The sequence below is a fragment of the Acartia tonsa genome, chromosome 3 (assembly GCF_053477335.1).
Source record: "Acartia tonsa isolate MP-2025a chromosome 3, ASM5347733v1, whole genome shotgun sequence".
NCBI lineage: Eukaryota > Metazoa > Arthropoda > Copepoda > Calanoida > Acartiidae > Acartia > Acartia tonsa.
Window position 1 is genome coordinate 11,931,820 of NC_137262.1, and position 26,322 is coordinate 11,958,141.

General features: G+C 32.9%; 2 protein-coding genes across 4 annotated transcripts in view; both read left to right on the plus strand.

Moving 5' to 3' along the window:
* The first annotated feature begins 5,399 nt into the window (after window positions 1–5,399).
* On the plus strand, window positions 5,400–13,210 carry LOC145313949 (uncharacterized). The gene is made up of 7 exons (XM_080153616.1): window positions 5,400–5,492; window positions 6,207–6,588; window positions 7,784–8,221; window positions 10,965–11,144; window positions 12,004–12,096; window positions 12,391–12,527; window positions 13,009–13,210. Exons 2-7 carry the CDS (start codon window positions 6,214–6,216, stop codon window positions 13,208–13,210), a joined length of 1,425 nt encoding a protein of 474 aa, XP_080009742.1. The 5' UTR covers window positions 5,400–5,492; window positions 6,207–6,213.
* A 638-nt stretch (window positions 13,211–13,848) lies between these two features.
* LOC145313322 (uncharacterized) overlaps window positions 13,849–26,322 on the plus strand; it is a 111,253-nt gene continuing 98,779 nt past the window's right edge. For 2 of the 3 annotated variants that reach the window (XM_080152672.1, XM_080152673.1), the window contains exons 1-13: window positions 13,849–13,957; window positions 14,460–14,525; window positions 17,115–17,403; window positions 17,911–18,138; window positions 18,453–19,013; window positions 20,206–20,339; window positions 21,871–22,215; window positions 22,990–23,171; window positions 24,175–24,277; window positions 24,735–24,812; window positions 25,113–25,152; window positions 25,530–25,723; window positions 26,031–26,105. In XM_080152672.1, coding sequence (XP_080008798.1) covers window positions 13,878–13,957; window positions 14,460–14,525; window positions 17,115–17,403; window positions 17,911–18,138; window positions 18,453–19,013; window positions 20,206–20,339; window positions 21,871–22,215; window positions 22,990–23,171; window positions 24,175–24,277; window positions 24,735–24,812; window positions 25,113–25,152; window positions 25,530–25,723; window positions 26,031–26,105 — 2,375 coding nt within the window. In that variant the 5' untranslated portion in view covers window positions 13,849–13,877. The remainder of the gene's footprint in view (window positions 13,958–14,459; window positions 14,526–17,114; window positions 17,404–17,910; window positions 18,139–18,452; window positions 19,014–20,205; window positions 20,340–21,870; window positions 22,216–22,989; window positions 23,172–24,174; window positions 24,278–24,734; window positions 24,813–25,112; window positions 25,153–25,529; window positions 25,724–26,030; window positions 26,106–26,322) is intronic. The other variant, XM_080152674.1, reaches the window with a different exon arrangement.

Below are 26,322 nucleotides of genomic sequence, written 5' to 3' on the forward strand. Positions count from 1 at the left end.
TAATTATAAAGTCTGATAAAATTTAGTTTGGGTTATTTATGCTTTTATGCCTAGTGATTGGGATATAGTCCCTTTCCTGGCACCGCACCTAAAAGGGCGATTCTTCGTATTTTTCACAGTAGTTTTTTTCCTATTTCTAGCCCCTGCGGGGGGCTCTAACCCAGCAGGGCCAATTGCCTAACTCTGTAGGGAAATCACCTAACCCAATATAACCTAACCTAACATAAAATAACCTATAAAAAGCCATTTTAAAAATACGACGCATCGCCCCTTAAGGGGCGTTGCAACGAAAGGGACTATTCCGAAAACTTGACCTACAAATTGTGAATATTAAATTTTCTACTTATCAATTACGTCGCGTCGTTTGCGAGATCTTATTAGACAAACATAATACTAAACTAACATTGATATTATTGTATGAAGAGAAATTTCCTATGCCAGGGGCTAATCCGGTAACTATTGTCAGACTCAAGTGAATACAACATTAAACAAAAACACAATCATTCTATGCTTATATATACAAAAAGATTTCCCAATTTTTCGTCAGAGTTTACATAACGAGCAGTAAAAAAAAATTTTATGTGTTTTTTTCAAGGTTATTTTTATAGTTTACGGCAACTTTTTATTACCATTAGTTTTAAATTTAAGGAAAAATTAGATAATAAAGTACGATAATAAGAAAACTTATGTCTTTAAGTAATGAAGCATTTATATGAAGAAAAAATGAAAAACCTTTTAATTTTTGTTAACAGTGGGCAACAGACAGAAGATCATGCCTTAGTTTTAGAGTAGCAGCGTTTCTAATTACCATAAATTGTTAAGGATATGACAAGTGCATTTGCATAAAATACCTAATAAAATAAATTACAATCACTATGCAATTTTATAAACTAACCAAGATCCTTTTTTTGCGATCGGGCTTTGTTTTGTCTGAGAAATCTTTTGCCATTATCTTGACATCTATTAAAAGTGTTTATGTCTGACAGAGTATCGACTTACTTTATAAAACCTGGTATTTTTGTCGACATTATGAACAACAAACATTACTATGAACCAATATCTATAATACAAAGTAGAACGATGTTTGTTTGTCTGTCTGTCTGTCTGTCTGTTTGTTTGTCTGTCTGTTTGTTTGTAGCGAAGGATCTCGCTAACTGCTGAACCGATCGGGTTCTCCTTTACAGGGTAGCTTCTCATAGGGCCCGGGAAGGTTTATAACTATTTTCTTGGAGGGTGGGACACCCCTCACCCCCCAAAAAAATGAAAAATACCCTCCCCCCCCCCAAAAAAAAAAATAGTTTGATAAAACCTCTTGGTCCAAAGCCCCTAGAGGCTAGGGGCGAAGCAGCTAGTTACAATATATAACACCATTCAAAAAGCAAAGCTGTTTCAATTAAACATCTGAAAAGATATAAATTGGAAATCCTGCATTTTAGCCAATTTACTTAAGCTTACAATCGAATTTCCGCAAAGACTTAATATTTTAAATTGAAAATGCAATAATTCAACGAATGTAAATGTTTGTTTTTCCAATAAATTCATCAAGCTTTGATGTTGTCATCCTTGTTTTTATCTTTAATATAGATCAGTTTCTACGACAATTCCAACTGTTTTCATTATCAAATGTTCAAAAAGTGTAACATGTCTCATTTATTTATTTTCCAGTATGACACCGAATCAGATTTATGCCCGATGGATTAATTAAAACTGTTTCGGGGCCAAAAGAATAGAATTAATTTGATATTTGTTTCATTTTCATGCATGACTTTTAAATCATATCAAACTTGTAAGAATTCAGAACTCAGATGCAATTTACTGTTTAAAATTTTTGTTTGGGGGGGGGGGGAGCATTAATACACAAAAACTAACAAATAAGAAATTTTGGTGAAAGAATATTTAAGACTCAAGTGCCTTAGCCTTCTATCCCTGCCTTTAATGTGTAATATGTGTACGGTAAAGGGTGTATATAAAAAAAGTAAAATTTCATATTCATTTCCTAGAAATGTTGCATTGGTCGATAATTATTTCTGTGAACTATTATATAGTTTTTATAAAGCAAAAATTTTCCACATTGGGTGGTGTAAAAGTCTGCCTGTACGTCTGTAGTACATATGCAATTTAGGGCATTTTGAGCTTTGCATGATTTTATGAATGAAACACAAGCAATTTAGAAAGGTAACCAATTGTTTAATCATTACAGGACAGTATAGACTAAAGATCTTTAGTATAGATGTATCTACAGATCACTACCTCCCTCCCTTTTTCCAAGACCTTTTTCGTCTAGTGCTACCAAATTGTTTTCTGCTACTTGGCTGTGTTAATATAACCGACACCATTGGTTGATTTTCAATGACCCAATTTGGAGTCGGGACAAGGACACTGCGATGGAGAGATACAATTATCTAACCCCTTCCCCCTCTAGTTTTTTACTCTAATGTATAGACACTATATGTATAAGCGATAATGTTCGTCTGTCCGACTGTCTGATTTATTGGGCTTCACTCTAATGAATGTTGTCATCTTTGTTTATGACACAGTAACATGCAAAAATTAATATTACTTCTGTCATACGTAATCGAATATGCATTTTATAATGTGATTAGTTCACAAAACATATATAATTCATGAAATTTCTTAAAGTTTACTATAGTACATTAATAATCAGCCACCCAAGCCACAGCCGGCTGTGATCTCATATATTAAAATAATTAAATTTAGGTCTTTGAATAATAACATCTATGTAAAGCAATGTCTTCATGAAATCACAAAAAAATATATAGCGATTATCTTTATTTACATAAAGAGACGATATGTCTAGCTATCTGTGTTACTGCACCGAAATATCTCAGCAACCGCTGCTGGCTCTGTTTTATAGTAAAGCGTTTTTTATATACTAGGATGGTTTTAATCTATCTTTTAGAAGGGCATATTCAGGCCTTATGATACTTTAATACTTAATATAGGAACATAAAGTTAATGAGTGTAACCTCCTTTTAAACCGCAAGGATGGCAACATCCATAAAAGCGAAGCTCTGAAATGGAAGTACAAACGAACATTAACACTTGTAGATTGTCAGAACTAAATTAGCAGAATATTAATGCATCAGTACAAATAAATATTGTAGGTAAATTTGTTGCAAAACTGCATAAATAGATGATACTGTTTAAGGACATACTTACATTTTTTGGACTTGTTTATAGAGATGCTTTGCTTAAAAAATCAGAAGAATCGGATAATTTTAACATACAAAAATTTGAAGTCAAAAAAAGATAAAAATCAACATGTTTTAAATGGACGTACGGACATTCTGGTAATGATTATAGATTTGCTACGCTTTTTAAATTGTACTTAACTACTACAGGAATCATCATGCAAAGTTAGGAATCGATAGGACAATTCTAACCTGTTTAAATTAACGAAAAGAGCTAACTCTCTGTGACAGACGTACGGACGGACGTACCGACGGACGGACGTACGGACGGACGGATGTACGGACGGACCGACCCTAATTATAGAAAAGCTTCACTTTTAAAAACAAGGAAAATATTGTTAGTCTGGAAAATCAGCGTATTAAATTCCCCAATTTTCAAGTATTATCGCATAACATAGCCATGGATTATAAGGGATAAGACAATGGTCGATATATTGATGCACATCCACAATGACAATAGACAAATTAACCCTTCCTTATGTTAAAATATCACACTGATAAAATGTACCAATTAGCCAAGATTTAATTGAGAGACCGAAAGTTTTTATTTTTACGCATGAAAGATAAGAGTTTATAAACTTTAAGTGCAAGTATAATTTACAGTCCATTGTTCCCTCCCTCCCTAAATAAAGGAGATTATCTGAACTGAAAATCCTAACTGAAAGTTTTATCCTAACCCCTTTCAGGTTGACTGTCCTCCTTTCTCAAATGTACTTCAAATTTAAATTTAATGTAGATAGACTAATGATTAACTTACTACTTAAATATAAAAATTCTTCTTTTTAGGAACCAAATTGGCTCAATAAATATCAATTTGGGTTTTCTGGTGTTTTTCAGTCTGTCAGATTTTCTTGTTTCCTTATCCAGTAGGCCAAATCCTACAAACTTTTCTAAGCTAGGCTAGGAACTAGGGTTTCCTTAACGGAATCTGTAACCAAATTTATAGGAATTGGCCCAATAATAAACTAATACTCACAAAGGAACTGACATCATAAATTTAACAAAAAGTCTTAGTGATTTTAAATAACCTATATTCTAACTCTATTGTCTTACAAATAATACAACAAGTAGTAGACAGTTGAACATGCATTAAATAAATTATCTTACTGATTTTTCTACTTCTTTAATACTTTAAATTTGTTAAGAATTACCTAACAACAAACTTATAAATTGTTTATTATTATATATTAATCTTAATTTGAGTCATCATGCATAGTATATGTAAATAGTTTTTTATTGATCATGATGTAAAGAGGGTATCTTAGTAATCTGTTTCCAGCTTAAACTATAATAGCAATTTAGATAAACTGCACTTTAGAAATAAATTTCAATATAGGCAAAAAAAAGGAGTAATTTATTGAGATTTTGCATAAGCTTAAATTCTTCATATTAAAATCTTTTTCATTTGAAACTCAAAAAATCTGTTGTATCTAGAATTTATTTTTACTAAATTCCCTTGATAAAATAGTCTCATATTATGATATGCCGTTATAAAAATCATTTTGATTATATTACATCTTTATCGAAATTTAGACCAACCATTATGCATTACTTCTGGAATCCTATACTATATCTACCATTTGAAGCCATTCTAATAATGATTATAAAATTTTGTTTCTATATTGACAGGGTGGTATCTTTTATGCAATTGTAAGGTAATCTAAAAAATATAGTAGCTAGTAAAGGAGAAAGGAGAATACATTACACTCACAGAGATTTTTTATTTTAAGCCGGAGAACAAACAAACAAATATTAACAAACATACACACATACACAAATTGTAGAATAAGGGGGGATAATAAAAGAGAAAGAGAACAAATAAGGATGGGAGAGAAAGCTGGGAGAGAGAGAAAGAGAAATTTTGGGGACTTGGATAAATTTTAAATTGTTGGTTGATTCATTAAGTTGATTTAAACTTTCAACCACTAATTTTCATCTACAGAAGTTGTAATTTTGTGTATCATCATTGGGGACTTACATCAATTTATCGGCCCTTGTCTCATCCCTTTATATCCCTGGAAAGCAAGTGAGATAAAGAGGTAAATAAACAAGAGAGAAAAGAAAGAGAATTAAGGAGACAATAAGGATATAACTAGAAGAAAGGACGGGTACAAGAGGGGGAAGGGGAAGGAAAGGGTGAATATTGAAAAGTAGTAGAGCATAGCTTTAGCATGTGTGTGTAAGTGTTTACACTCTCCCCGGCTAGGCTGACCGCTCAAATTAATAAAGTTAAATTTACAAATAATATACAATACAATCATGGATTCTCTACATTTTCAGGTATCTTTTTTATTAATTAATTAAATAAAAACAATTGAACACATTTTAATATATACAATCTTTCTTAACTATATGTATAATTAAGGTGCATTTGTTTATTAATTAGCTTTCAAGTAATTCAATTTTCTTTTGTTTGCTTTAAAATTTATATAAAATACAACTTTTTTGTTGTGGTTTTCTAAAATATCATGAAAATATTTTGTTTTAAATTTCTTTATTTTATATTTTGCTTAACAATTATTTTTATACAATATTTAGTACAGATTTTAGTACATATTACACACATGTATTTTATATGGTACATCTTGTAGTTTACAAAACATTAAAAAAGAATATAAAAAAACTAGGCTGTTGCGTTTTATTTTTTTGGCATTAAACCGACATTTATAGGGGCTACTGCTATAAATAGTAGAAATCAGTGGCGTATGCAGGGTTTTTAAAAAATTTCGAAACCCTCTTAAATTTAAATGGAAAGGGGTGTAGAAAGAATCAGCTTTAGGGGGTGTAAAACAGACATCCAGATGGGTGTATTCTTATTTCAGAGGGTGGTTAAAACCCCCTTGATGTCGAAACCCTGCATATTCAACATTCTTAAGGGTCAAAAAGCGTCTTCTGACTGTTAAATATTTTTTTCATCCCCCTTATTTAACAATAATTTTTTTTTTAACAAATATAGATTTTTATTTAATAATACTATCTTTATACCTATTACAGAGTGAAAATGGTGTCGGCAGACCAAGAAACAATTTATTCTGATCAAAATCCATTCAAAATATTTTCCAGTTCATATTCATCCCTACCGGCCAATACAGAACTTTTACAGTCCGCCATCCGACCTGCCGGCGCCGGCGACACTCCATCGCCTCCGCCAATAAATTTGCCGACAGAAAATCCGCCAGTGAATGTAAAGACAAATCTATTAAAATCTGCCATACGACCAATCGTGTCTTTCACCTCAGCCATACCTAAGTTAAGTCAAGTGAAAGATTCTTCTAATTATAGCTCGTTGCCAAAACAAAAGACAAGTGAATTGCCAACTTTAGTTGGAACAAATAGTACGTTGCCAACCCAATCTGTATCATATCAAAATCGCCAGGTAAGAGATATATATGCACATTACCATCTATAGTTTTTAAATGCAAATACTGTTTTATATAGCTTTGTAATCCTCACTATGGATATGCAATCAATTGTATTGTTTGCCTATTTTTTTATGTTTCTTGCAAAAGAGAACTATCCACGAACAAGAGCAAGTGATTCTAACCATCTTCTAGCATTGACCCATAGTATTTTTTTTTAGTAAATATACTAGGTTTATGTTTAATATTTGCTTTATCGTCTTAAAAGTTGGGTTTCACCATGGTTTTATATGAAAAAAAACTTTGAAATGTTAAGCATTGTTTGGTGCAATCCCATCGAATGTTTTGATGAGTTCAAACTGTTGTTTAAAAGCTTTGACACAAAAGTATTTTATTGTGATTAAAAATGTATATTTAGAAAAGGATTGGTAACTTGTAAACAGTTTAATTAATGTTCTTTTGCAATTACAACATTTGATGCTTTTCTGCAGTGTTATTTTGTTTTGTCCTTTGAACTCAACAAAGCATTTGATGATATTGCTTTAAAAATTGATTTACATTTCAAAGTTTTTTTAATATAAAACCATGGTGAAACCTAACTTTTTAGTCAATAAATCAAATATTAAACATAAACCTAGTATATTCACTAAAAAAATACTATTGGTCAATGCTGGAAGATGCGTAGAATCACTTGCTCTGGTTCGTGGATAGTCCTCTTTGAAATTAATCTATATATAAAAGTAATAAAATTCTGTGAGTCAGTCTGTACTAAAGGATCTTGCTAACCGCTAAACAGATATTGTTTCTGGTTCTGGGTTGGAAGGTTTATTATTCTTTTGGGGGAGGATTCCATTAACCCCAAAAGAAAAATCGCTTATAGAAAAAAAGATACCCTCCTTCATAGACGTCCAAGGGGGGGGTAAAGGGGTGATTACCCCCCACCCAAGTGAATTTGGGGGTGCCTATGGCACCCTCAAAATTTGGAATTTTCAATTTTTACCCCCCCCCACCCCCAAATAAAAAAAAATGCCTCTATGAAGTAAAGATTACCCCCCCCAAAAAAATTTTTATTTTCAAAATTTTACCCACCCCCAAAATAAAAAAAGCTTGGACGCCCCTGCCCTCCTTTTTAAAATGAAATTAAGGATTTTAGATGTTAAAATATAAATTATCAATTAAGTAGGCAATAAGTAATTATTTTTCTATTGTTAGATCCCACAACCGGCATCATTGCCATTCGTTGTGACATCATCAATACCATCCCCTGCATCACATATACCAACCCTGTCCTCAATAGCAAGCATATCAACAAGCTCGCTAACATGTAGAACAGCGGACAGATCATACCGTTCACTATCCGTGTCACCCTCTAGCTCACAAAGTTCGTCCGACTACATTGATCGATCCTCATCAGTAAGCATGGCGTCATTGCCATCCACAAGTATACCTTCTACCTCATCAAAAACACCCATATCACCATCAGAATCACGAATAACAAACATTTCACCAACTCCAAGTTCGTCAAGGCCAACGTCGTTGATATCAAATGTGTCCTCCGCCACAGCATCTATTCCAAGTATCTCGTCGCCACTGCGGCCTGTCAGACAAAGAGACAAATCCTGTTTACCGAGAAGACCTCAGAAAGAAAAGGTAAAAATTGTTTTATGTTTAAACGTTTCGAGTATTATCCTAACCGCTGAACCGATATAATATTCTTTTGAAGTGAAGCTTTGTATAGGGAAGGTTTTAAACTATTTGGGGGAGGGTATCTCCACCCCCCCCCCAAATAAACAATGCCCCAACCTTAGAAAAAAAGTTACATTTTCTTTATAAAACTTAAACAAACTAAAATGGGGGACAACCCCACCCCCTCCTTCCTTACATGCCCCAAGAGGCTTCTAGGGGGTGCAGCCATACATTTATAAAAAAAAAACTATAAATAGAAAACTGCACAATGTCCAGAGTTTGAACACAGCAAGAATGTTTCTGCACTTGGTTTTAATCAAAAGAACTGTTCTGGTCATAATTATCTTTATTAGTAGCGCACCAACTCTACAACTCCATAGCACATGACAATTATTTTGACGGCTCTTCTTATATGTATAACATTACCCTTAAACTGCAGCCACATGCAGTCGGTATATTATGCTGCATACATAAACAAAATCAGAGCAACTGTGTTTATGTTACTTGAGGCAGTAGGGTGGGCAGCAAAACTGCTTAAAACCATCCCATGACTTAAATTTGAAAATAAAGTAGCCTATAGCCATTCTGGGACCTTGTGAAAAATCCCCGAAATATAGAGATCTCAATCGGTTCAGTGGTTATCTGAACAGACAAACAAAATAAAAACGTCTACTTTATTTAACAGGCTTTCCTCTATCACTATCCATTCTAAATTTAAATATTTTATCATTTGTTTTAATTTGTAAATTCTTCAGCTGCGCTCCTAAAAAAATGACTTGTCCTTGTTTATATTGTTTGTAAGGTCAGAAGAGAGAGACCATTAAGATACTCGCGCAATGTTCAATGATAATCAACTAAAATTATAATTAGTTGTCAATTCAACCCCCCCCCCCCCTGCTGTATAAAGAATATATATTATAAATACAGGGTCATTAATGTCCATAACGATTTTTTTCTTTTTTTTAAATTAATTGTTGGAAGCCATAAAATCATACTTAGTTAGTAGAATGCTTTTCTAATTTTAAGTAATCTGTAACTTTATTTGTTCTATGATATAGAGTAGTAAAGGTTTTCTAGTTTGTCTTTTAAGGTCTCGCCAGCCTCTGAACTTATTGGGTTCTCCATTTTATTTTTCTAAAATTTAAGTTTTACATGGTTTTAAGCTTTTTTTAATAAGGAGCATTCAGATTCTAGAGTCGTAACCGATTGTCCATCAATAAACTGAATCCTAGTTTTTTGTGTGGTTGCATCTAAAAAAAAGGACGTACGTACGAACATGTCAAAGATATAGAATAGCTATGCTGTAACAAAAACAAATCTCGAAGGCCAGCTAGATCATTAAGAGTTCCATTTTCTATATAAATATGTTTGTCCTTTTATATTGTTTTCGCGATGAACTTTTTATGTAATGGTTTTGTATTAATTGTCAATTTGTTCCAGGCAACAAATAGTTATTGAATGAAATCATTAGGAAATCATTAAATTATTATTTACTAGCAAATACGTCCCTAGAGGCCTATAGGAGCATTGATGGAAGGAAGGAGGGAAACGACTCCACACTTTAAGTTTTTAAAAGAATAAGTAAAAAATATGTTTGGGTGGTTGGGGTGTTATTTTTCTCCAAGTGCGATCTCCTCCCCAAAATAGTTATGAACCTTCCTGCACATGTAAGAAGCTTTAATGTAAAAAAAGAACCATACATGTTCAGTGGTTAGCAAGATCCTTCAGCACAAACAAACAGACAGATATGTAATCTGAAATTTTTAAAGAGTTTTATTTATTTGTCAAAGTGAATTCAAAGAGATTATTATTAGGCACAGAGGTAGGTAACATTAGACTACAAATTGCACTGGTGCTCAAAGTTTAAAAAATACGTTTTCTTATTCTTTGGCTTCAAAAATTATGTGACTTTTAACAAATCTTGATTGGTTGTATAAACTATGTAGTAGTATCCGAACTTTTGCACCAGTAATTTTGTGCCTTTTTAATGTGTAGCATCTCTATAAGCTTCCTCATCTCTTACTGACTATTTCTTTCCCTATTTCAACTATTCACTCACTTATTATGATATTTTGGATTTGTTTAATAATACAATTAAAAGTGTACTGATTTTACCATATTGTACACAGTTCGTTTGATTTTGCTTTTGAAATTTAGATTTTCCTAGAATTTTTCATTTTTAAAACCAATGCATTAAATATTTTATGCTGTTAAAGCAGCTTTGAGGAGAAATCAATAACAGAGCATATAATTCTCAACCACAGTGTCTGAACCAACCAACCAAGCAGAATTTAAAGAAAATTTATCATAAGATGTCTTGTTTTGCATGCATATAATAAATTATTTTTGCACATTACATTCGCAAATAAGATAAATGAAAACATTTTGTCAACAATATTTATTAAATATGTTTGTATATTTGACAATGATTAAGTATAAATTATCAGGGATGCCGGGGTGAGACATCGGGAGAAAACTCTGTCATTTTTATTTATAAGATTATGTTATGGAAGGAAGGAAAAGGTGGGACGTCATTCAATACAAATTACCAATGTTAGGCCAGTATATATTTTACAAATGGTTATTTAAATTGTATACTGGCCTATTATTAGTCATTTGTATTGTATGACGTCATTTTTATAGGGTGGGTGAATTTATTTAATCAACTTATTCCTTTAGTTCCCTGAAAATTATGCACTTTTTTCAGGAAGTAACTACAGCACTAACAAGTACAACCAACACAGCAAATAACGGAGCTGTAGAACGTGGCAGGCTTGCAGTACCTCAACCAGGAACAAACTCCCACCACAGTCTTAGGATAGAAGAAAAGCAACTGTACAAAAGATTACAGAGTGAAGAGGGACCATCGTTACAAAGGTCTAGGCTTGTTAGTCCGCAGTCACGGCGGCGAAATCCGAATACTTTGTCCGCGGCGGGAGAATATTTGTCGCCGACAAGAAATGATTCTGAAAGGAACACTCAACTTTATGACTTTCATTTTAATAAAATGTGACAATTAGCGCAGCTACTCTAGTATTAGAGTATGTCTGTTATTACGTCCGAACGAGTATTATATTCTACATACTAACAACTTGCTGTTCGTTTTCATTAGATGTTGTTGCTACGCTGTTTTTGTTACAAATTTTGTACACTTATGTTTTGACAACTTATTGTACAATAACGTGCTAATATAAACTGATTAAGAAAGTATACTGTTACTTCTAACTTCAAAATGCTGAAATAATATGAATTATGGAATATTCTCTGGAAATCAGATAATTTAAACCAAATTCTACAAAGAAAAGTCATAAAGTGTTCATTGAATGTATTAGATTGTCTGCGTCTACCTCAACAACGTTACCATCAACATTACAATCCTTGCTACCATCATCAACAGCTTTTAGTCAACAACATCAACAGGAATGGATATAATTTATATGGACTTAGTTTCAAGTTATCTTAATTTCATTATTTTAGTTATAACAAGAAATAATGCTGCTCCTAAACCCATTTTGGTCCCATTAGATAAAGATAAAAAGAAATTATTATGCCCATAAGATTTTGTAGGAATGTTTTATTGATACCTAATTCTTGTTAAATTCAGTGGTAAAAATGTTTAATTTGTCAATAAAATTTAAGTGCGAAATTTGTGATCTAGTATCTAGAGTCTTTCCTTTTTGTTTAGGTTAATCAGTTATCATAGCTTTTGTTTCTCTTTACCAAATAAATTATATTCATTGCAACAGACAAGTGGAGTTAGACTGCCATTTGGAGTTAATTCTCGACAATCTTCAACTAGCACTGAAACTTTTGTTTCTTTAGATAATCTAAACACAGAGGTAGATTTAGAAAATTTAATATTTAAAAAATCCGTCAAGTCAAGTAACAATAAAGTTAAAAAAATATAATTATAAACCTCAGCTGTAACCAACACCTGAATTTATTCGAAAAGAAATATTAGGAAAGGTTTTCAGATTTTTAACAAAGTCTGGAACCTTTTAATCTGTTAACAAGTATTATTTTAGTTTTATTTTGCTTGATGGCTATACCTTATTCTTAAACAACCTAAAGAGTAAGAGTAGCTGCTCGACTTCTAATAAGAATATTTTTTTGAGTTAAATTATTCTTTTCAGGAATTTCGTCTAACAAGCCTGCCAGCTAACATTGGAAAGACAAAGAGTACCTCGACCTCCAGCATTGCAAGCTCCAGCCTGACCAACAGTTCTGGGTCATCTGCTAGCTCCCTCGCGGTCAACTATAATACATACAGGTACAATTATCAAGTTCTAGTCCTACCAACAGCTCGGGGTCATCTGCTAGCTCCCTTGCGGTCAACTATAATACCTACAGGTATAATAAACAAGTTTTAGTCTGACCAACAACTCCGGGTCATCTGCTAGCTCCCTGGCGGTCAACTAAAATACCTACAGGTATAATTAACAAGTTCTAGTCTGACCAACAGCTCTGGGTCATCTGCTAGCTCCCTGGTGGCGGTCAACTATAATACATACAGGTGTAATTAACAATTACAAGTTAGCCAAACCAACAGTGTTCTAAAGACTTGGTAATAGCTCGTACCATCGCGGTCCTATAATAGTTTTATAGAAGTAAAAGTTACAAAAATATGTATAATGTACAATGTACATCTTTCATAAGTTAATTACGTCCCAGGCTTTATTTCTACTTATATACTTTATTCTAAAATCACTTAAGTAACTTTTTTTTTATAAAAATGAATATTTGAACTTTAGGAAACGACGAGCAGTATCCGTCCATTCCAAACCCTCACGCCTACCTGGCCTAAGTTCTAGACGAGGGTCGTGTGAGCTACTGGACGATGGGTCAACCTCCAGACAAGAGTCCTCTCCAGGATCCAGAAGAATGTCATGTGACACGCTGGATGAAAGTGAAGATGAAAAAGGAATGTTTGCACAAAACAACAAAATTAATTAATGAAATAGCTGTGACAAAGTGAAAAGAAGGTTCTTATTGAAAAGAACTAAAGACAGCAAATTTTTTAAAAAAGTTAACATAAATTTTTGTCGTTCTACTTCTGTTTTTAACTTGAAACACAAAGCCTTTACGGATTTTACCCGCAACCTACCTTTCTCTTTTTCTATGATGAAAACATGTAATTATTTACTTGTTCTTTCTTTCACTTATTTAGCTTTCTTAATTACCAGCTTTGTTCTTAAGCCTTTAGAATGGAAAAAACACCAAATAATTACTCATAAAGCCGCCTTTTAATGGGACAAGACAAGACATGGCAAGTTTATTATTGATGAAATTACAAAACAAAAATATTTAACTAACGTTAGATCTAATAATATACTTGGAGGGTATCTACGTTATTATTATTAAAAATGTAGTAAGCATTTCTTAGACTGAGCGTATTCATCAAAGTTTAAACCTGTTAGGTTGCTTAAGATAATTAAAAACGTATTGCGACATAAGTAACAGGCTTAGACATACACATGACAAAATTGTTAATTAACACGCGGCTGCCGAGCTTTTTTTTGTTTAAATGAATTTCCAAATATTACCCTACAATCTTACATTTAGTTTGTGTAAACATCAATTAAACTATGCAGAAAGTCTGCGGAATAAAATAATTGGGTCTATGGACAGTCTAGGATCTCTGGATAGCCTAAACAAGTCTAGGATTCCGTTAAGAATTCATCAGAGAACTTCAGAGAAAAGGTGAGATTTGATTAAAATTTGGGGTAAAGTGTCTTTCGTGGCAACGCCTCTTAAGGGGCGTTTCGTCATATTTTCATAGTACCTTTTGGTAAGTTACTTTACGTTAGGTGTTTGCCCCGCAGGGTTAGGCAATATGCCCGGCAGGGTCAGGCAATTTGCCCCGCAGGGTTAGAGCCCCCTGCAGGGGCTAGAAATAGGAGAAAAGCTACTGTGAAAAGACGACGAAATGCTTCTTAAGAGGCGTTACCACGAAAGGGACTATACATACCCAAAATTTGTTTTTGAAAAATTAGTGACATTTTTTTTTTATTTGATGAAATGTTAAATTGTAAAGGGCCTATAACTATCCCATAGGGCCAAAACAAAACTACTCAATCAAACAAACCTTTACGTACTTTACACAAAAAATAAGCTTGCTGCTTTTTATTTTAGATCAGTGCAGAAATGTCTACAAGTTGGTTAGATTGATTTAAATTACATTAATTTTGTTATTTATTTGTAGAGAATCACAATTATCATCGCTACGCGAAGATTTCAAATCAAGAGCAAAATCAAAATCTCCTTCAAGGTGAATGTTAATCATTTATAATAGCAAAATAATTACAGTAATTTTATTCTATGCTTGGTCTTTTACATACATAAATTATTTTAAGGTGCGTTGCTACTCTATAGGTTCTGTTATTGCTTTTGCTAAGCACAGATTTTGTATAGCTTTACATGCTTTATCATTGGTTCCGTCCCTAGCCTCTTAACGAGGAAGGATGGCAATTCTTTAATTTTCAAAAGAAAAGAAACAAAGAAGGAAATTTCTTAAGGGGCCATTTCTCCCAGTTTACTTAAACCCACGTCAAAATGTTCTACCAACAGACAGACAAACATACATTAAATAAAGAGTTACCTTGCTATTTTTTACATCTTGATATGGAGGTTTTTATACTTGTTTTAGACTTAATGTTTATGTTGACAATTATTCTGTATTTTGTCATGGCTTATTATTTTTAAGGTTTTATTATATTATCGGATATTTATTCATAGACACGAGGTGTTGAAACTAAGTTATTTTGTAACTAGACATTTTTACTTTTCTTATTGTAAAATAATATATGTATGTATATGTCATGTCAGGGCTCTGCAGCCGCCCGTCATCCGCCTGTAAGTCTCAAGTAAATCAACTTTTTACGGATATAAAAGTCAGACGGAAGTCTAAACCTGACCCAAACTTTCAATCAATGGCTTTGTCACGACTGAAGCGCGGCTGCCGAGCCCTGGATTATAAATACATGTTGTATGTAGACATTCTAATTCATTCTGGTACGTTAGTCATAGTGAAGACGTTGATTCTGTTATATAAAATAGTAAAGTTTGTATGTTCGTTAAGATTTCACAAATTACGGAACCGATTGAGCTCTTTATCTTTAGGGAGGCTTACTTAGATCATTAAAATTGTATGTTTTGTGATTGAAGGCAATTTCATATTCTAAAACTTCACAAAACCTTTCAGACATTTTGACAGATACCTATTCAGTGACTTGCATATAAGGAAATTACATTCAAGTTTTTCCCCTCCGGAAAGAAATTAACCTGGGATTGATTTTATTTATGTCAACTAAAAATCCACGAAACAATATTATTCAAAACTTTAACACCAGTTTACCCTGATAAATAGCGAAATTGTTCTCCGTGACGATATTATGATGAATTGAACGATCATTGACCATATGTGCAGGAATAAAATTGTTATTCTAAATTACTTTAGTCTTTGTTTAAAATAATTGTGTTAGAAGAGTATATTTTAGGTATTTAAAAAGGTCTTATATCTTTTTTACCCATTTTACACAACTTTTCTATTTCTTTCTTTACCATCACAATTTTTTAAACGTATTTTACATCATTATAGGTCAAGATAACCCAGAAATAAGGAGGTATCTTAGCTGGGATAAGACAATAGACGAATAAATGACATGCTCCCCCAAAAAGAGTTAAATCATTTTGATCTCTTATTTGGGTGTCTTATATTTACCTATTAAGTTAAATGAGTTGAATTATAAACTATAATTATTAATCTAATTTATTTTATTTTTAAATCTAAAGTGTACTGTATTCAAATTTTTTTTTACAAATAAGGAAAACTGTCATTTTAATTGGTAAATAGTACTATAATACTGTTGCATTTTTATTCAAAAATTTAAAATCAGACAACATATAATTAATTGTATTATCCCCTTTTTTATGAATGAAATAAACAGGAAAACACATCGTATTGTTGTTAAAAAGCACATAACATATAATCAATGTCATGAAAGAAATTTAAAAAACTAGTGTATGCATTCAGGGCTTGGCAACCGCATTATTTTTTCCCCCTTTTTCAGCCGCCAAAAATTTATGCGGCTCTATTTTTTCACTTTCCATTGCCTGCTGCAAAAAATGTTTCTGATTAGAGCGGTCCAAGAGGGGTAAATGGGTGATTTTCACCCCCCCCCCCCCCATTGGACGTTCTTTCTTCTAATTACCGAAAATTTCACCACATTTATATTAGCAAAGCTACTCTATATTTATTATGTTTGTCCGTCTATCCACCCACCCTTCTGTTGGTTAATTTAAGTGGACAATGCATTTTTTCCATTTTATTTTTAAATGGATTTACCCATAAAAATAAAAATATTTTTACTCGGCTACTTCTAAAGATAAATGTCTGAATTTGTCTGAGTATCTACTTTAAATTACACATTGTCCGTCTGTCGCACAGCAATAGTAGCAACATTTCAAAGGGTCACCGCTTTTTTTGTAACAACCGACAGCCAGTCAGCAGCCCTATAAATAAGCTGAAAAATTACATAATTAGATGCTATATTGTAATTACAACATTGTGTTGTAAAAAAAGGGGAAAAAGATTGTTGCCAAACTTTAATTTGCTATACAGTTCATACTCTAAATTTAATGGATTTATGTACAGTTTTATAGATTATTTTTAATTATTTTTGCATTAATTTAATAATGAAATTGAATTTTAATGATTACAATTATTTTAAAAATTACTGTAATTTGTCTGAAATCAACTTAATTAAAAGTTATAATAGATATTATAAATTATTAAATATAAAACATATTTTATAATTACACTTAAACTGTATAGTTTTTAGTAAATCTTTATTTTTAGGATTCCTATTTTCAATAAGAGCAACGAAGACTTGTTAAACCTAAAGAAATCCGCCAACCGAACATCAAACAATTATCTGAAGAATGCAGTAGTCACGAAACCTCAACCTCAGAAAACTACTTCTAGTAACGACTCTAAAACACGAGTGACACCCCTCAAGTCTAGTGCAATTAAGAATATAAAGCCTACTACAGCTGACTCCAAGCCAAAACAAGTGTCAGAAAAATCAGCAAAAAGCTCTAAAATTCAACAGAGTGAGACGAAGGCAAAAACTGCTTCAACTGTTAAGGTATTGTTTTTCCTTTATCTATCAAATGATTTGTTAAATTTTAAATGTATCGAAGAAACTGAAAAAGATAATATTAATTTGGAAAGATAAAAAATTGATATGTTTCAAGGTTTTCCTATATCTTACATAACAAGTACTTTACTTACATACATTCCAAAAAATTGCAAGCTTGGCAAAAAATGTTATAGAGATTTAGGAACTAAGTAGATACATTTGTTGTCATATTTTACAAGATTAATACCTCTAGTGTAGTGTTATTTTAGATTTTAGTCACTTGTTGTTTTTAAGATAAATGAGTTATGCCAATTAGTGGTGACATATTTTCTTAGGGTCATTAAACCTCACACTGTATATTTCTACAGGGCTCGGCAGCAACGCTTAATCCAGATGGAAATGTTTTATAACTTTAAAATTCATCTGAAAGTACAATATATTCAAAACTGGCGGCTTTTTCGCTCCCGACGCGCATCTGCCGAGCCCTTCTCATAAATATATTTCTTTGTTTAGAAAAAGAAAACAGCGCCTAGTATACCTGTACCTAAACAACCAGCGGCCAGCCAGCCACTAAATCCAAGTGAAAGACTAGCAGATCAGATAAAGAGTCAACTATCTACAAATTTAACTCCATTGGATGATACAAATTATTCAGCAGTTGTAAAAACTCCGCGAGGTGGTGATCAAAACAAATTAAAGTTAAAGGAAAGCCAAAATAGTGAAAAGACTGAATTGAATAAGGTAAAAATTTAGTTCACATAAATTGATTTTTATCCTTATAATAAAATAACATGATGTTTGTTTGTACCGAAGGATTTTGCTAATTGCTGAACCGATAGGATTCTCCTTAACCAATTTTTTTAAAATTTTCTATTTAATTCTATATGAAAAAAAATGGGTTTTAGAATTTAACTCTCCGTTTCTCAGGTGCCCCTAGAGGCCTCTAGGGGGCGTACCCGCTTGTATTCTAAATAACAATCAAAGAGTTATTAATAAGTAAAATAAAATAAATATTTTTTTATAAAAATACTTAATTTATGATAATGAAAATTTAGGATTCATCAAAAAAGAAGGCTTCAAATGAACAAAAATCAGCAGAACAGCATCCTGAAAACTCTAATACAGAAGAAATATCACCTAAGGGCAAAGAGCAAGTTCTTTCAACAGCTAAACAAAGAAAAGAAAAGCAAATTGCAGCCGCAGAACAGCAGTTAAAAGCTGCTTTGAATCTTAGAAACTGTTTGACAGCTTTACAACAATCTACATTGGATGAAAGACAACAAGTGGTTATGGATCAAGTAACAGCGGTCACAGAAAATAATGAGCAACAGCACAAAAATTTACAAGAACTAACAATGAAACCTGACGCAGCAGAGAGCATTCATCCTACGCCTACAGAGCTGACGCATACTGAACATAAAACAGAAATTACGCATAACAACTCCGAAGCTGTTATGGAGACTGTAAAAGGAGACGAGAAAAGTGACAATAAAGGAGATGAAAGAGGTGAAGTTACGCAAATGAAGGAGGAGAGTTTCGGGGAGCAAATGCCCGATGCATCGGCACCACCGGCGGTTGGGAACAAGGCAGACTGGCAGGCAGCCAGAAAAAGTCAGGTATCCACTCTCATACTAGATGCAATAACAATGGACAAAACATCAAATTTTTAAAGCATTTTCAAAATAAATTAAGTGTCTCTAATAAATTGACATCTGAAATCATTAAATTTAAAATCAATTATATTAATTTTTATTTTTCCATGATTATTAAAATGAACACACAGAAAGATTAAAGGGAAGCATTTTTAAAAAGATGTAAAAGGCGGGACACATGAATGAACTTATCTTTGTAAAAATGCCAGTGATTTTGTAAGAAGGGTAGATTGGAGAAATTAAAATCTTTGCTTTTTTTTCATTAAAGTAATGATTTTTATTGTCATTTTATAGGAGGGGTATGACCAATAACTTTTTTCTTCAAAATTAAAAGGCTTTTTATAGGCACTATTGGGGCACCTTACGGTGCAGCCGCTTGTTTAGAAGAAAAAAAATATCAAAAAGCCCCCAAACTACCCAGCCTTAGTAAAATATATGTACACTGTATACTATGTACAACGTGTTGTGAGGCCTAGCTTTAGCTTAAAAGGTGCAATTCTGGTATTTAACAGGCAAATGTCATGTTCCATATTTTTCTCTAATCCGTCATTTCAATATTTTGGGTCCCTTTCGTGGCAACGCCCCTTAAGGGGCGTTTCTTCGTATTTTCACAGTAGCTTTTCTCCTATATCTAGCCCATGCGGGGGCACTAACCCTGCGGGGCAATCACCTAACCCAATATAACCTAACCTAACCTAAAATAACCTATCAAAAGCCATTTTGAAAAAACGACGAACCGCCCCTTAATGGGCGTTGCCACGAAAGGGACTAAACCCAATATTTTTACTTCTGGTCAGAGATGGAAAACATCAATGTTTGTTTATTTACTCCAGCATAATTGTCTAAAAGCTTTTAAAAACAAAAGCTTTGCTTGTCTTTTAGTATTTTGTTTTAATTTTATTAGAAATCGTTTATAATTGGCATAATTGAATAATTTATCCAGTAAGGCTTCGTAACCGATTAATATCCACTGGAATAGAACATGAGGCATACTGAAAATAATGTATAGCATTTTATTTCTGACAATTTTTCATGAACAATAAAAATCATAAATTTAATACCAGTTTTGTTAACCCGGTATCATTTTAATATCTGCGGAGAGTTGTCTATAATACGATGCGATAATTACCAATTACTCTATTATTATTAATTTTAGGACAATGAGAAAGAAATTACTAAAACTGAGGATGACACTGAAAATTTTGTTGATGACCAAGATCTGACTGAAGTTTGTCTACAGAGTGACAATGAACAGGAACATATTTATCAAAACATTCCAGCTCATACCAGGTCTCCATTCAGATTGTCTTGTATTTTTAAAAGCGAAGCTTTTCTATAATTAGGGTCGGTCCGTCCGTCCGTCAGAGATAGATAGCTTTTTTTCGTTAATTTAGGCATGTTAGAATTGTCCTATCGAATTCAAACTTTGCATGGTCATTCCTGTAGTAGTTTGGTACGATTTAGCAACTCTATAATCATTAACAGAATGTCCGTACGTCCATTTTAAACATGTTGATTTTTCTACTTTTTTAACAACAAATTTTTATGTGATCTAATTATCCGTTTGATCTGATTTTTGGTATATAGATTCCTGGGACAACAAAGTAAAATATTATAAGCGAAGCAACTCTATAATCAAGTCCTAAAAATGTAAGTATGTCCATAAACATGATCCTGTATCAAGCAGATTTTCAACAAATTTAATTACAAATTTTCTTCGACTCGTTTACTTTTATATTCTGATTTTTTAAAATTCTGATACTATACAAGTTTCCTTTGTTTCCGTGCTTCGCTTTTATGGATGTTGTCATCCTTGTTATTCTGAAATTGTTGTGAACTCGATTAAAATTCTTCAATTCTTACATTCAAATTTCTGTATTTTTGAAAGCATAGCTTCCTTATAACAAGGTTTTATCCTGCATGTGTCTCTGTCTGTTCTAAGTAGGTAGGGACATTGAAATGCAAATTATACTGTTGTCAAAAGTTTTATAAAAAAACACTTTATCTCATTCGTATGCTTACAAACTTTGGGTACTAGTATTAAATCTTGATTTATCGTCAATTATCTTATGCTTTAAGATCCCTGGAGATCAATCTTGAAAAATATTAGTTTGTTTTCTCGTATTCATTCGAATCCGGTGGATAGGAACCGGTTCTCATCCATACGAAAAAAACTATGTCCAGCATCGTATTATATCCAGCTTTCTACGAATAAAAAAATGTACAATCATAAGATTAAAACCAGTTTTTTAGCCCCGAGATGCCGAAGGATTCTATATCCGCGGAAAGCTGTTTATAATACGATGCGAGAAATAACTATTATTTCATTCATCCTGAACAATTTCAGCACAATTTATCAAAATATGAAGAAGCAAAAATATTGAAAGTTTAAACTATTTGCAAATTATTATTTTTGCAGAAAGATAAGAAAGTGTAGATGTTTGAAGTGTTTAGAACAAGGATAATTTGTCACAATGAAATGTCAACAATTTTTCCCTAAATATTTCCGTTTTTCTCCAGCAAAAGACAGCTAATGATCTTTCAATTCATTTTTAGAGGTGTTCAAACAAATCAGCCATTTTTATAGCCTATCTGTTCTACAAGTGAAATTGTCTGTCCTCCTATAATGTAAACCTTCATACCTTTACAAATAGGCTTCTCAATAAAGAGAATTTTAGAAATAAGTAGAGCATATTGTAGTGCAAATCAAGTGCAATTACAAATTTCCTCTCTATTTAAACCTCATAAATTGTTTGACATTTAAAAGCTATAATTCAACTCAATAATTTGGCTACAATCATTGAACATTAACTTTTTTTAGGGAATGCCCCCCACGCCCAGTTGACGTATCACCAGAAGAAGAAGCACGCAACAAGTATGCTGACCCTTGCGCTAACCCTTCTGTCACCTCATGTCCCGCCCCCACACAGGTCTCTGACAACCTTCCTCCGCCCCCCAGCAATGTTCTCTTGAGCCCAGTACCCCCAACGCGAACAAAACGTGGAGGAATGAGCCCGTTGCTTAAAAGGAAACGAGTGGGGATTTTAAGTGGAGAAAAAGGGGGCGGAGAGGATAAAGATGGGGGCAGAGAGGCTGGAGGCCGGTTAGGTGAGGCTACGCAAGTGCAACAAGTAAACGGCGGAGTTAGTGATCCGCCTCAGCGAAGGTAACATATAGTTTCAAGTGAATAGAAAATACAGAAAATGTTTATCAAAACTAAATATTTGTAATTTCCAAACGTGACATTCTTTATTGGGATAATAATAATTCTAATAGTTCAATGACTTTTACTTGTGATGTATTGTCTTGAGATTGCCTAAAAACTTTCCAATTGACGATTTAAAAACTGTTTTTATTTCTAAAAATTATTTTGAATTTTGATATTATAAGATTTTACACAATACTTTTTTCCAAAATAATCTGACATTGGTATATATTATGTGAATTCGAAGGATGTTTTCTATAAACAACCTTTAAGTATTTAGATTTTTAAAAAATTATTATCATAATTATTAAATAGAAATTAAACGTTGAACCCAAAACAGATGTCAAATTATAATTCTGCACATAACATAATATTTCCTTTTTTAACCTGGGCTTTAAACTTAAATTCCAGTTAATTCAAGTAAAGAAAGTAGCGAGAAGTAATTAGTGTGATAGTATTTTGAGCTACTAGACTAAAAATTACTTTGCTGTTATTCTATCATGATATGTAATTTTGTGTGTATACAAATATTTAATGATAGGTATAACTATGCCTCTATAGGTGAAAATTATGCAGTATTACGATTTGTCTTAAATGTTTGAAAATGTTAGGATATGTTTGAATCTTTAATATAGAGGTAAAATAGTCCATATTAACTCATTTTGTTTTGTAAATATTAGGTTTTATTTTGACTTGACAATTTTAACATCAAAGGGATTTTTTTATTTTGTTTAGACAAGGGAGACCCTTGAGTTACTTTGAGGACGAAATCAGTAGACTGAGCAGAGCTGAACGATCCGCCAGGTTCCAGGGCTTCAGTTTACCTCCAGCAGTACTTGCGCAGGCATTTCCTAACTCTCTACCTGGATTCCAACCTAAACATAGGGGCCAGGAGGCTTATAAAAGTTTTAGCCTAGGTAAACTTTGTTTTATAGTTGAACAAGGGTGACAACATCCATAGCTAAGCTCTGGTTATGGCGTATTTAACACAAGTAAAGGGGGTGTGAATATTTCAAAAGATACATTATAATTTCAATTATTTTACACTTTAATTTGTATACATATACGTATATACGTAAAATTGCATCAAAAGAAACTTTTTTTGGTACTTGCTTACATGTGGTAGACTGGAGCACCGAAACCCCCCCCCCCCCCGCTTAGTTTTGCCAAAAATTAAAAATAAGGGGGGGGGTAGTTTTTTAATGTCTGGAAAACGGCAAGGAGGAAAAGTGCTCAGCAAGGCAAAGACTTAACCCCCCCCTTAATTTTGAAGAAAATCAAAAATAAGGGGGGGGGGGGGGGTAGTTTTTTCACTGTGCAACACGCCAGAAAGTTGAGTGAGGTAAATCAAGAAAATCCAGTATACCAGAGGGGAAACCTTATTACAGGGATATTCATGTTTTGGGGCATAATTTCCTTATTTATTGACTGATTTTAGTAAAAGGTTTTAATTTTGCGCAAAATTACCCCTTATTTTTTATTTTTGTCAAAACTAAGTGGGGGGGGGGGGGGTTTCGGTGCTCCGGTCTTCACATGTAAGCAAGCACCCTTTTTTTTGCTCTGATTATTTATTTTTGCAAGGCAGCCTTGCATGAATGAAACCTGAATGTTTAGCAGTTATGGAAATAATCAAATTTGGGCGTTTTCTCTCAAAGTGCCCTGTTTGGGTCCAAGAACCTCCCCACCCCACTCCTTTATTAAATAAACTGAAAATAAGTGGTTGAGGGGTTTGTCTGAATAGGTTAGGTTGTATAAGGTACTGGGTAGCCCCACAGCTTTATGGTACCGCAAGTATAAGCAGGAGTTAGGAATAGGAAAAAGTAACCTCTCCCCCAGTAAATAAGGGAGAGTGGGGATAGGTTCAGAGCTCGACAGTCATTTAGAGGGAACGCACCCAAATTTATGTATATTTATGTTCAGGTGACTACTATAAACAAGTTGAGACCACCACAAAAACAAAGAAAAGTTTATTTTCAAAGTTAAATTTTCTACAAAGGTTAAACAAGTTTAGAAAAAGCCTCAGGTAAAAAAATTATATTGTTACAGATTATTTAAATTAGATTAATTTTCTAATTATTTTAGTCACTGCCCTTCTTCTCTACTCTAAAATTCTAGTACTAGAAGATTTTTTTCCAGTTTATTCAACACAATTATTGACAATATGGTATCATTTGAATAATTGTGTATCGATAATATGTCAATAATGACCACTTTTATTTAGAGCCATAGGTCGGCATAAATCATTATATCACATGTTGCCATTTTGCTAGTTTTTTCAGCTTTAAAATTCTTATTAAATTCAATGAATATAGAACATGTGGATATTGTGACAGGGGAATTTTAGTCGTCAAATTAGGTTACTTATATAGTCCTCAGACATTTGTCAATAAATGGTAGGGGTGGGGATTGGGTGAAGTCATAAGGGGGGAGGGTATTCTTTATTAGCTAGCTAACATAACATAACATTTTTACTTTTGTAGGCCATCTAAGAAAGGTACAGAATCATTAAAAAGCCAAGGGTCACCAATCTTAGAAACTGAAGATCACACCTTTTTCAGGTTACATTATTCTATGATATAAAAGTAGTTTGATTTTTTTTGTCTAAAGCTTTAGATGTAGGAAATGCTAGTCCGACTGGGTTGTACTTTTCTTGGAAGCATTATAAATGTCTTAGGGGGTTTTAGGCTATTTTCCTGACCTCCACCTTCCTTCTCTAGAGGCTAGGGGCGAAGCAGGACAATTGCGTCCACTAGTAATGAAGCTGTTTAAATTGTAACCTACTTAAACAGCGTTTCAATTTCCAATAGTCATTAATCTTCAATTAATAAATCATAATCAACTTTTCAAATCTGTTTCAGAGGGTTTAGCGGCAAATCCAAGTTTGACATTGACTCTGACGTAAGTATTTTAGTATAACAAGGACAATCAGGTTCTTAGGTAGAGCAGCAATAGCATGGGAAAAAAGTTAATAAAATATGGAACATGCCATTTGTTTAGTTTAATACAGCCAATTATCCTATAAATGTTTAATACACTAAAAAAATATAATTTTAGTCAATTGACATAAGATTATTAGAAAATATAACGGAATGGTGAAGTGAATATTTACTTCATGCCATTACATTTCTTAACAATTTCATATGGAACACCATATTTTAATTTTCTGAACCAATTTATCAGTATATAAATAGTGATATCACCAAACACATTGAAGAATTTCAATAGTTTAGTTTAATTTGTTAAATTTCTTACGATTTTATATTTAATTATTTCAGCAAGAAGACGAAGTCGCATCTCCAATTGAAGAAAACAGTCCAACTACAAAAACCTACAGATCCCCAACTGATGACCAACACCAACCATTGTCCCCAACTGATGACCAACACCAACCATTGTCCCCGACTGCGCCCCCAAGAAATAAATCAAGACAGAGAAAATCAAAAAGTATACAACTGAAGAGATCATCCAGGTATAGTATTAGTATTTTTAAAATAAGCAACCTTTATCTGGAAGTCCCTGCTGTACCTGTTCATGGACCAATACATTTCTTTAAAAGGTAAGTCAAGACCCATTGACTGCATGAAATTTGTCTTGAAGTATCTACTCTTTCAGACATTGAATTGCCTGTTTATAATCCGATGTTTTTTTTTTCTTTTCTTTTAGGATTATTATCTAGCAAAGTTATTTTAATGGGTTGGAGGAGAAACAAACGTGTCAGAAAATGATATGTTTTGCTTTGGATTATGAGAAAATTACCCTAATTTTACATTTTTTAGTTTTGGTGAAGCAGAGCAGTTTACAAGTCAGCGTAGAGGAAAAAATATTGATGAATTATATCCAGACTTTCCAAGGTATTTTTTATTAACCTATCAATTCTTTTAAATAAATTGCGAAGTTAGGTTATTATAATGTCCTCCATGAGAAAGCCTGAAGTGTCATGTGTGACGTCAAAAAAATACATCTAAAAAGGAAGGATGAGAGAATAATTGAAAAGGATACCCCCAAAAAAGAGATGGATTTTTATGACGTCACACATAACACGTTCTCACCTCCTTGCCCTGGATTCTT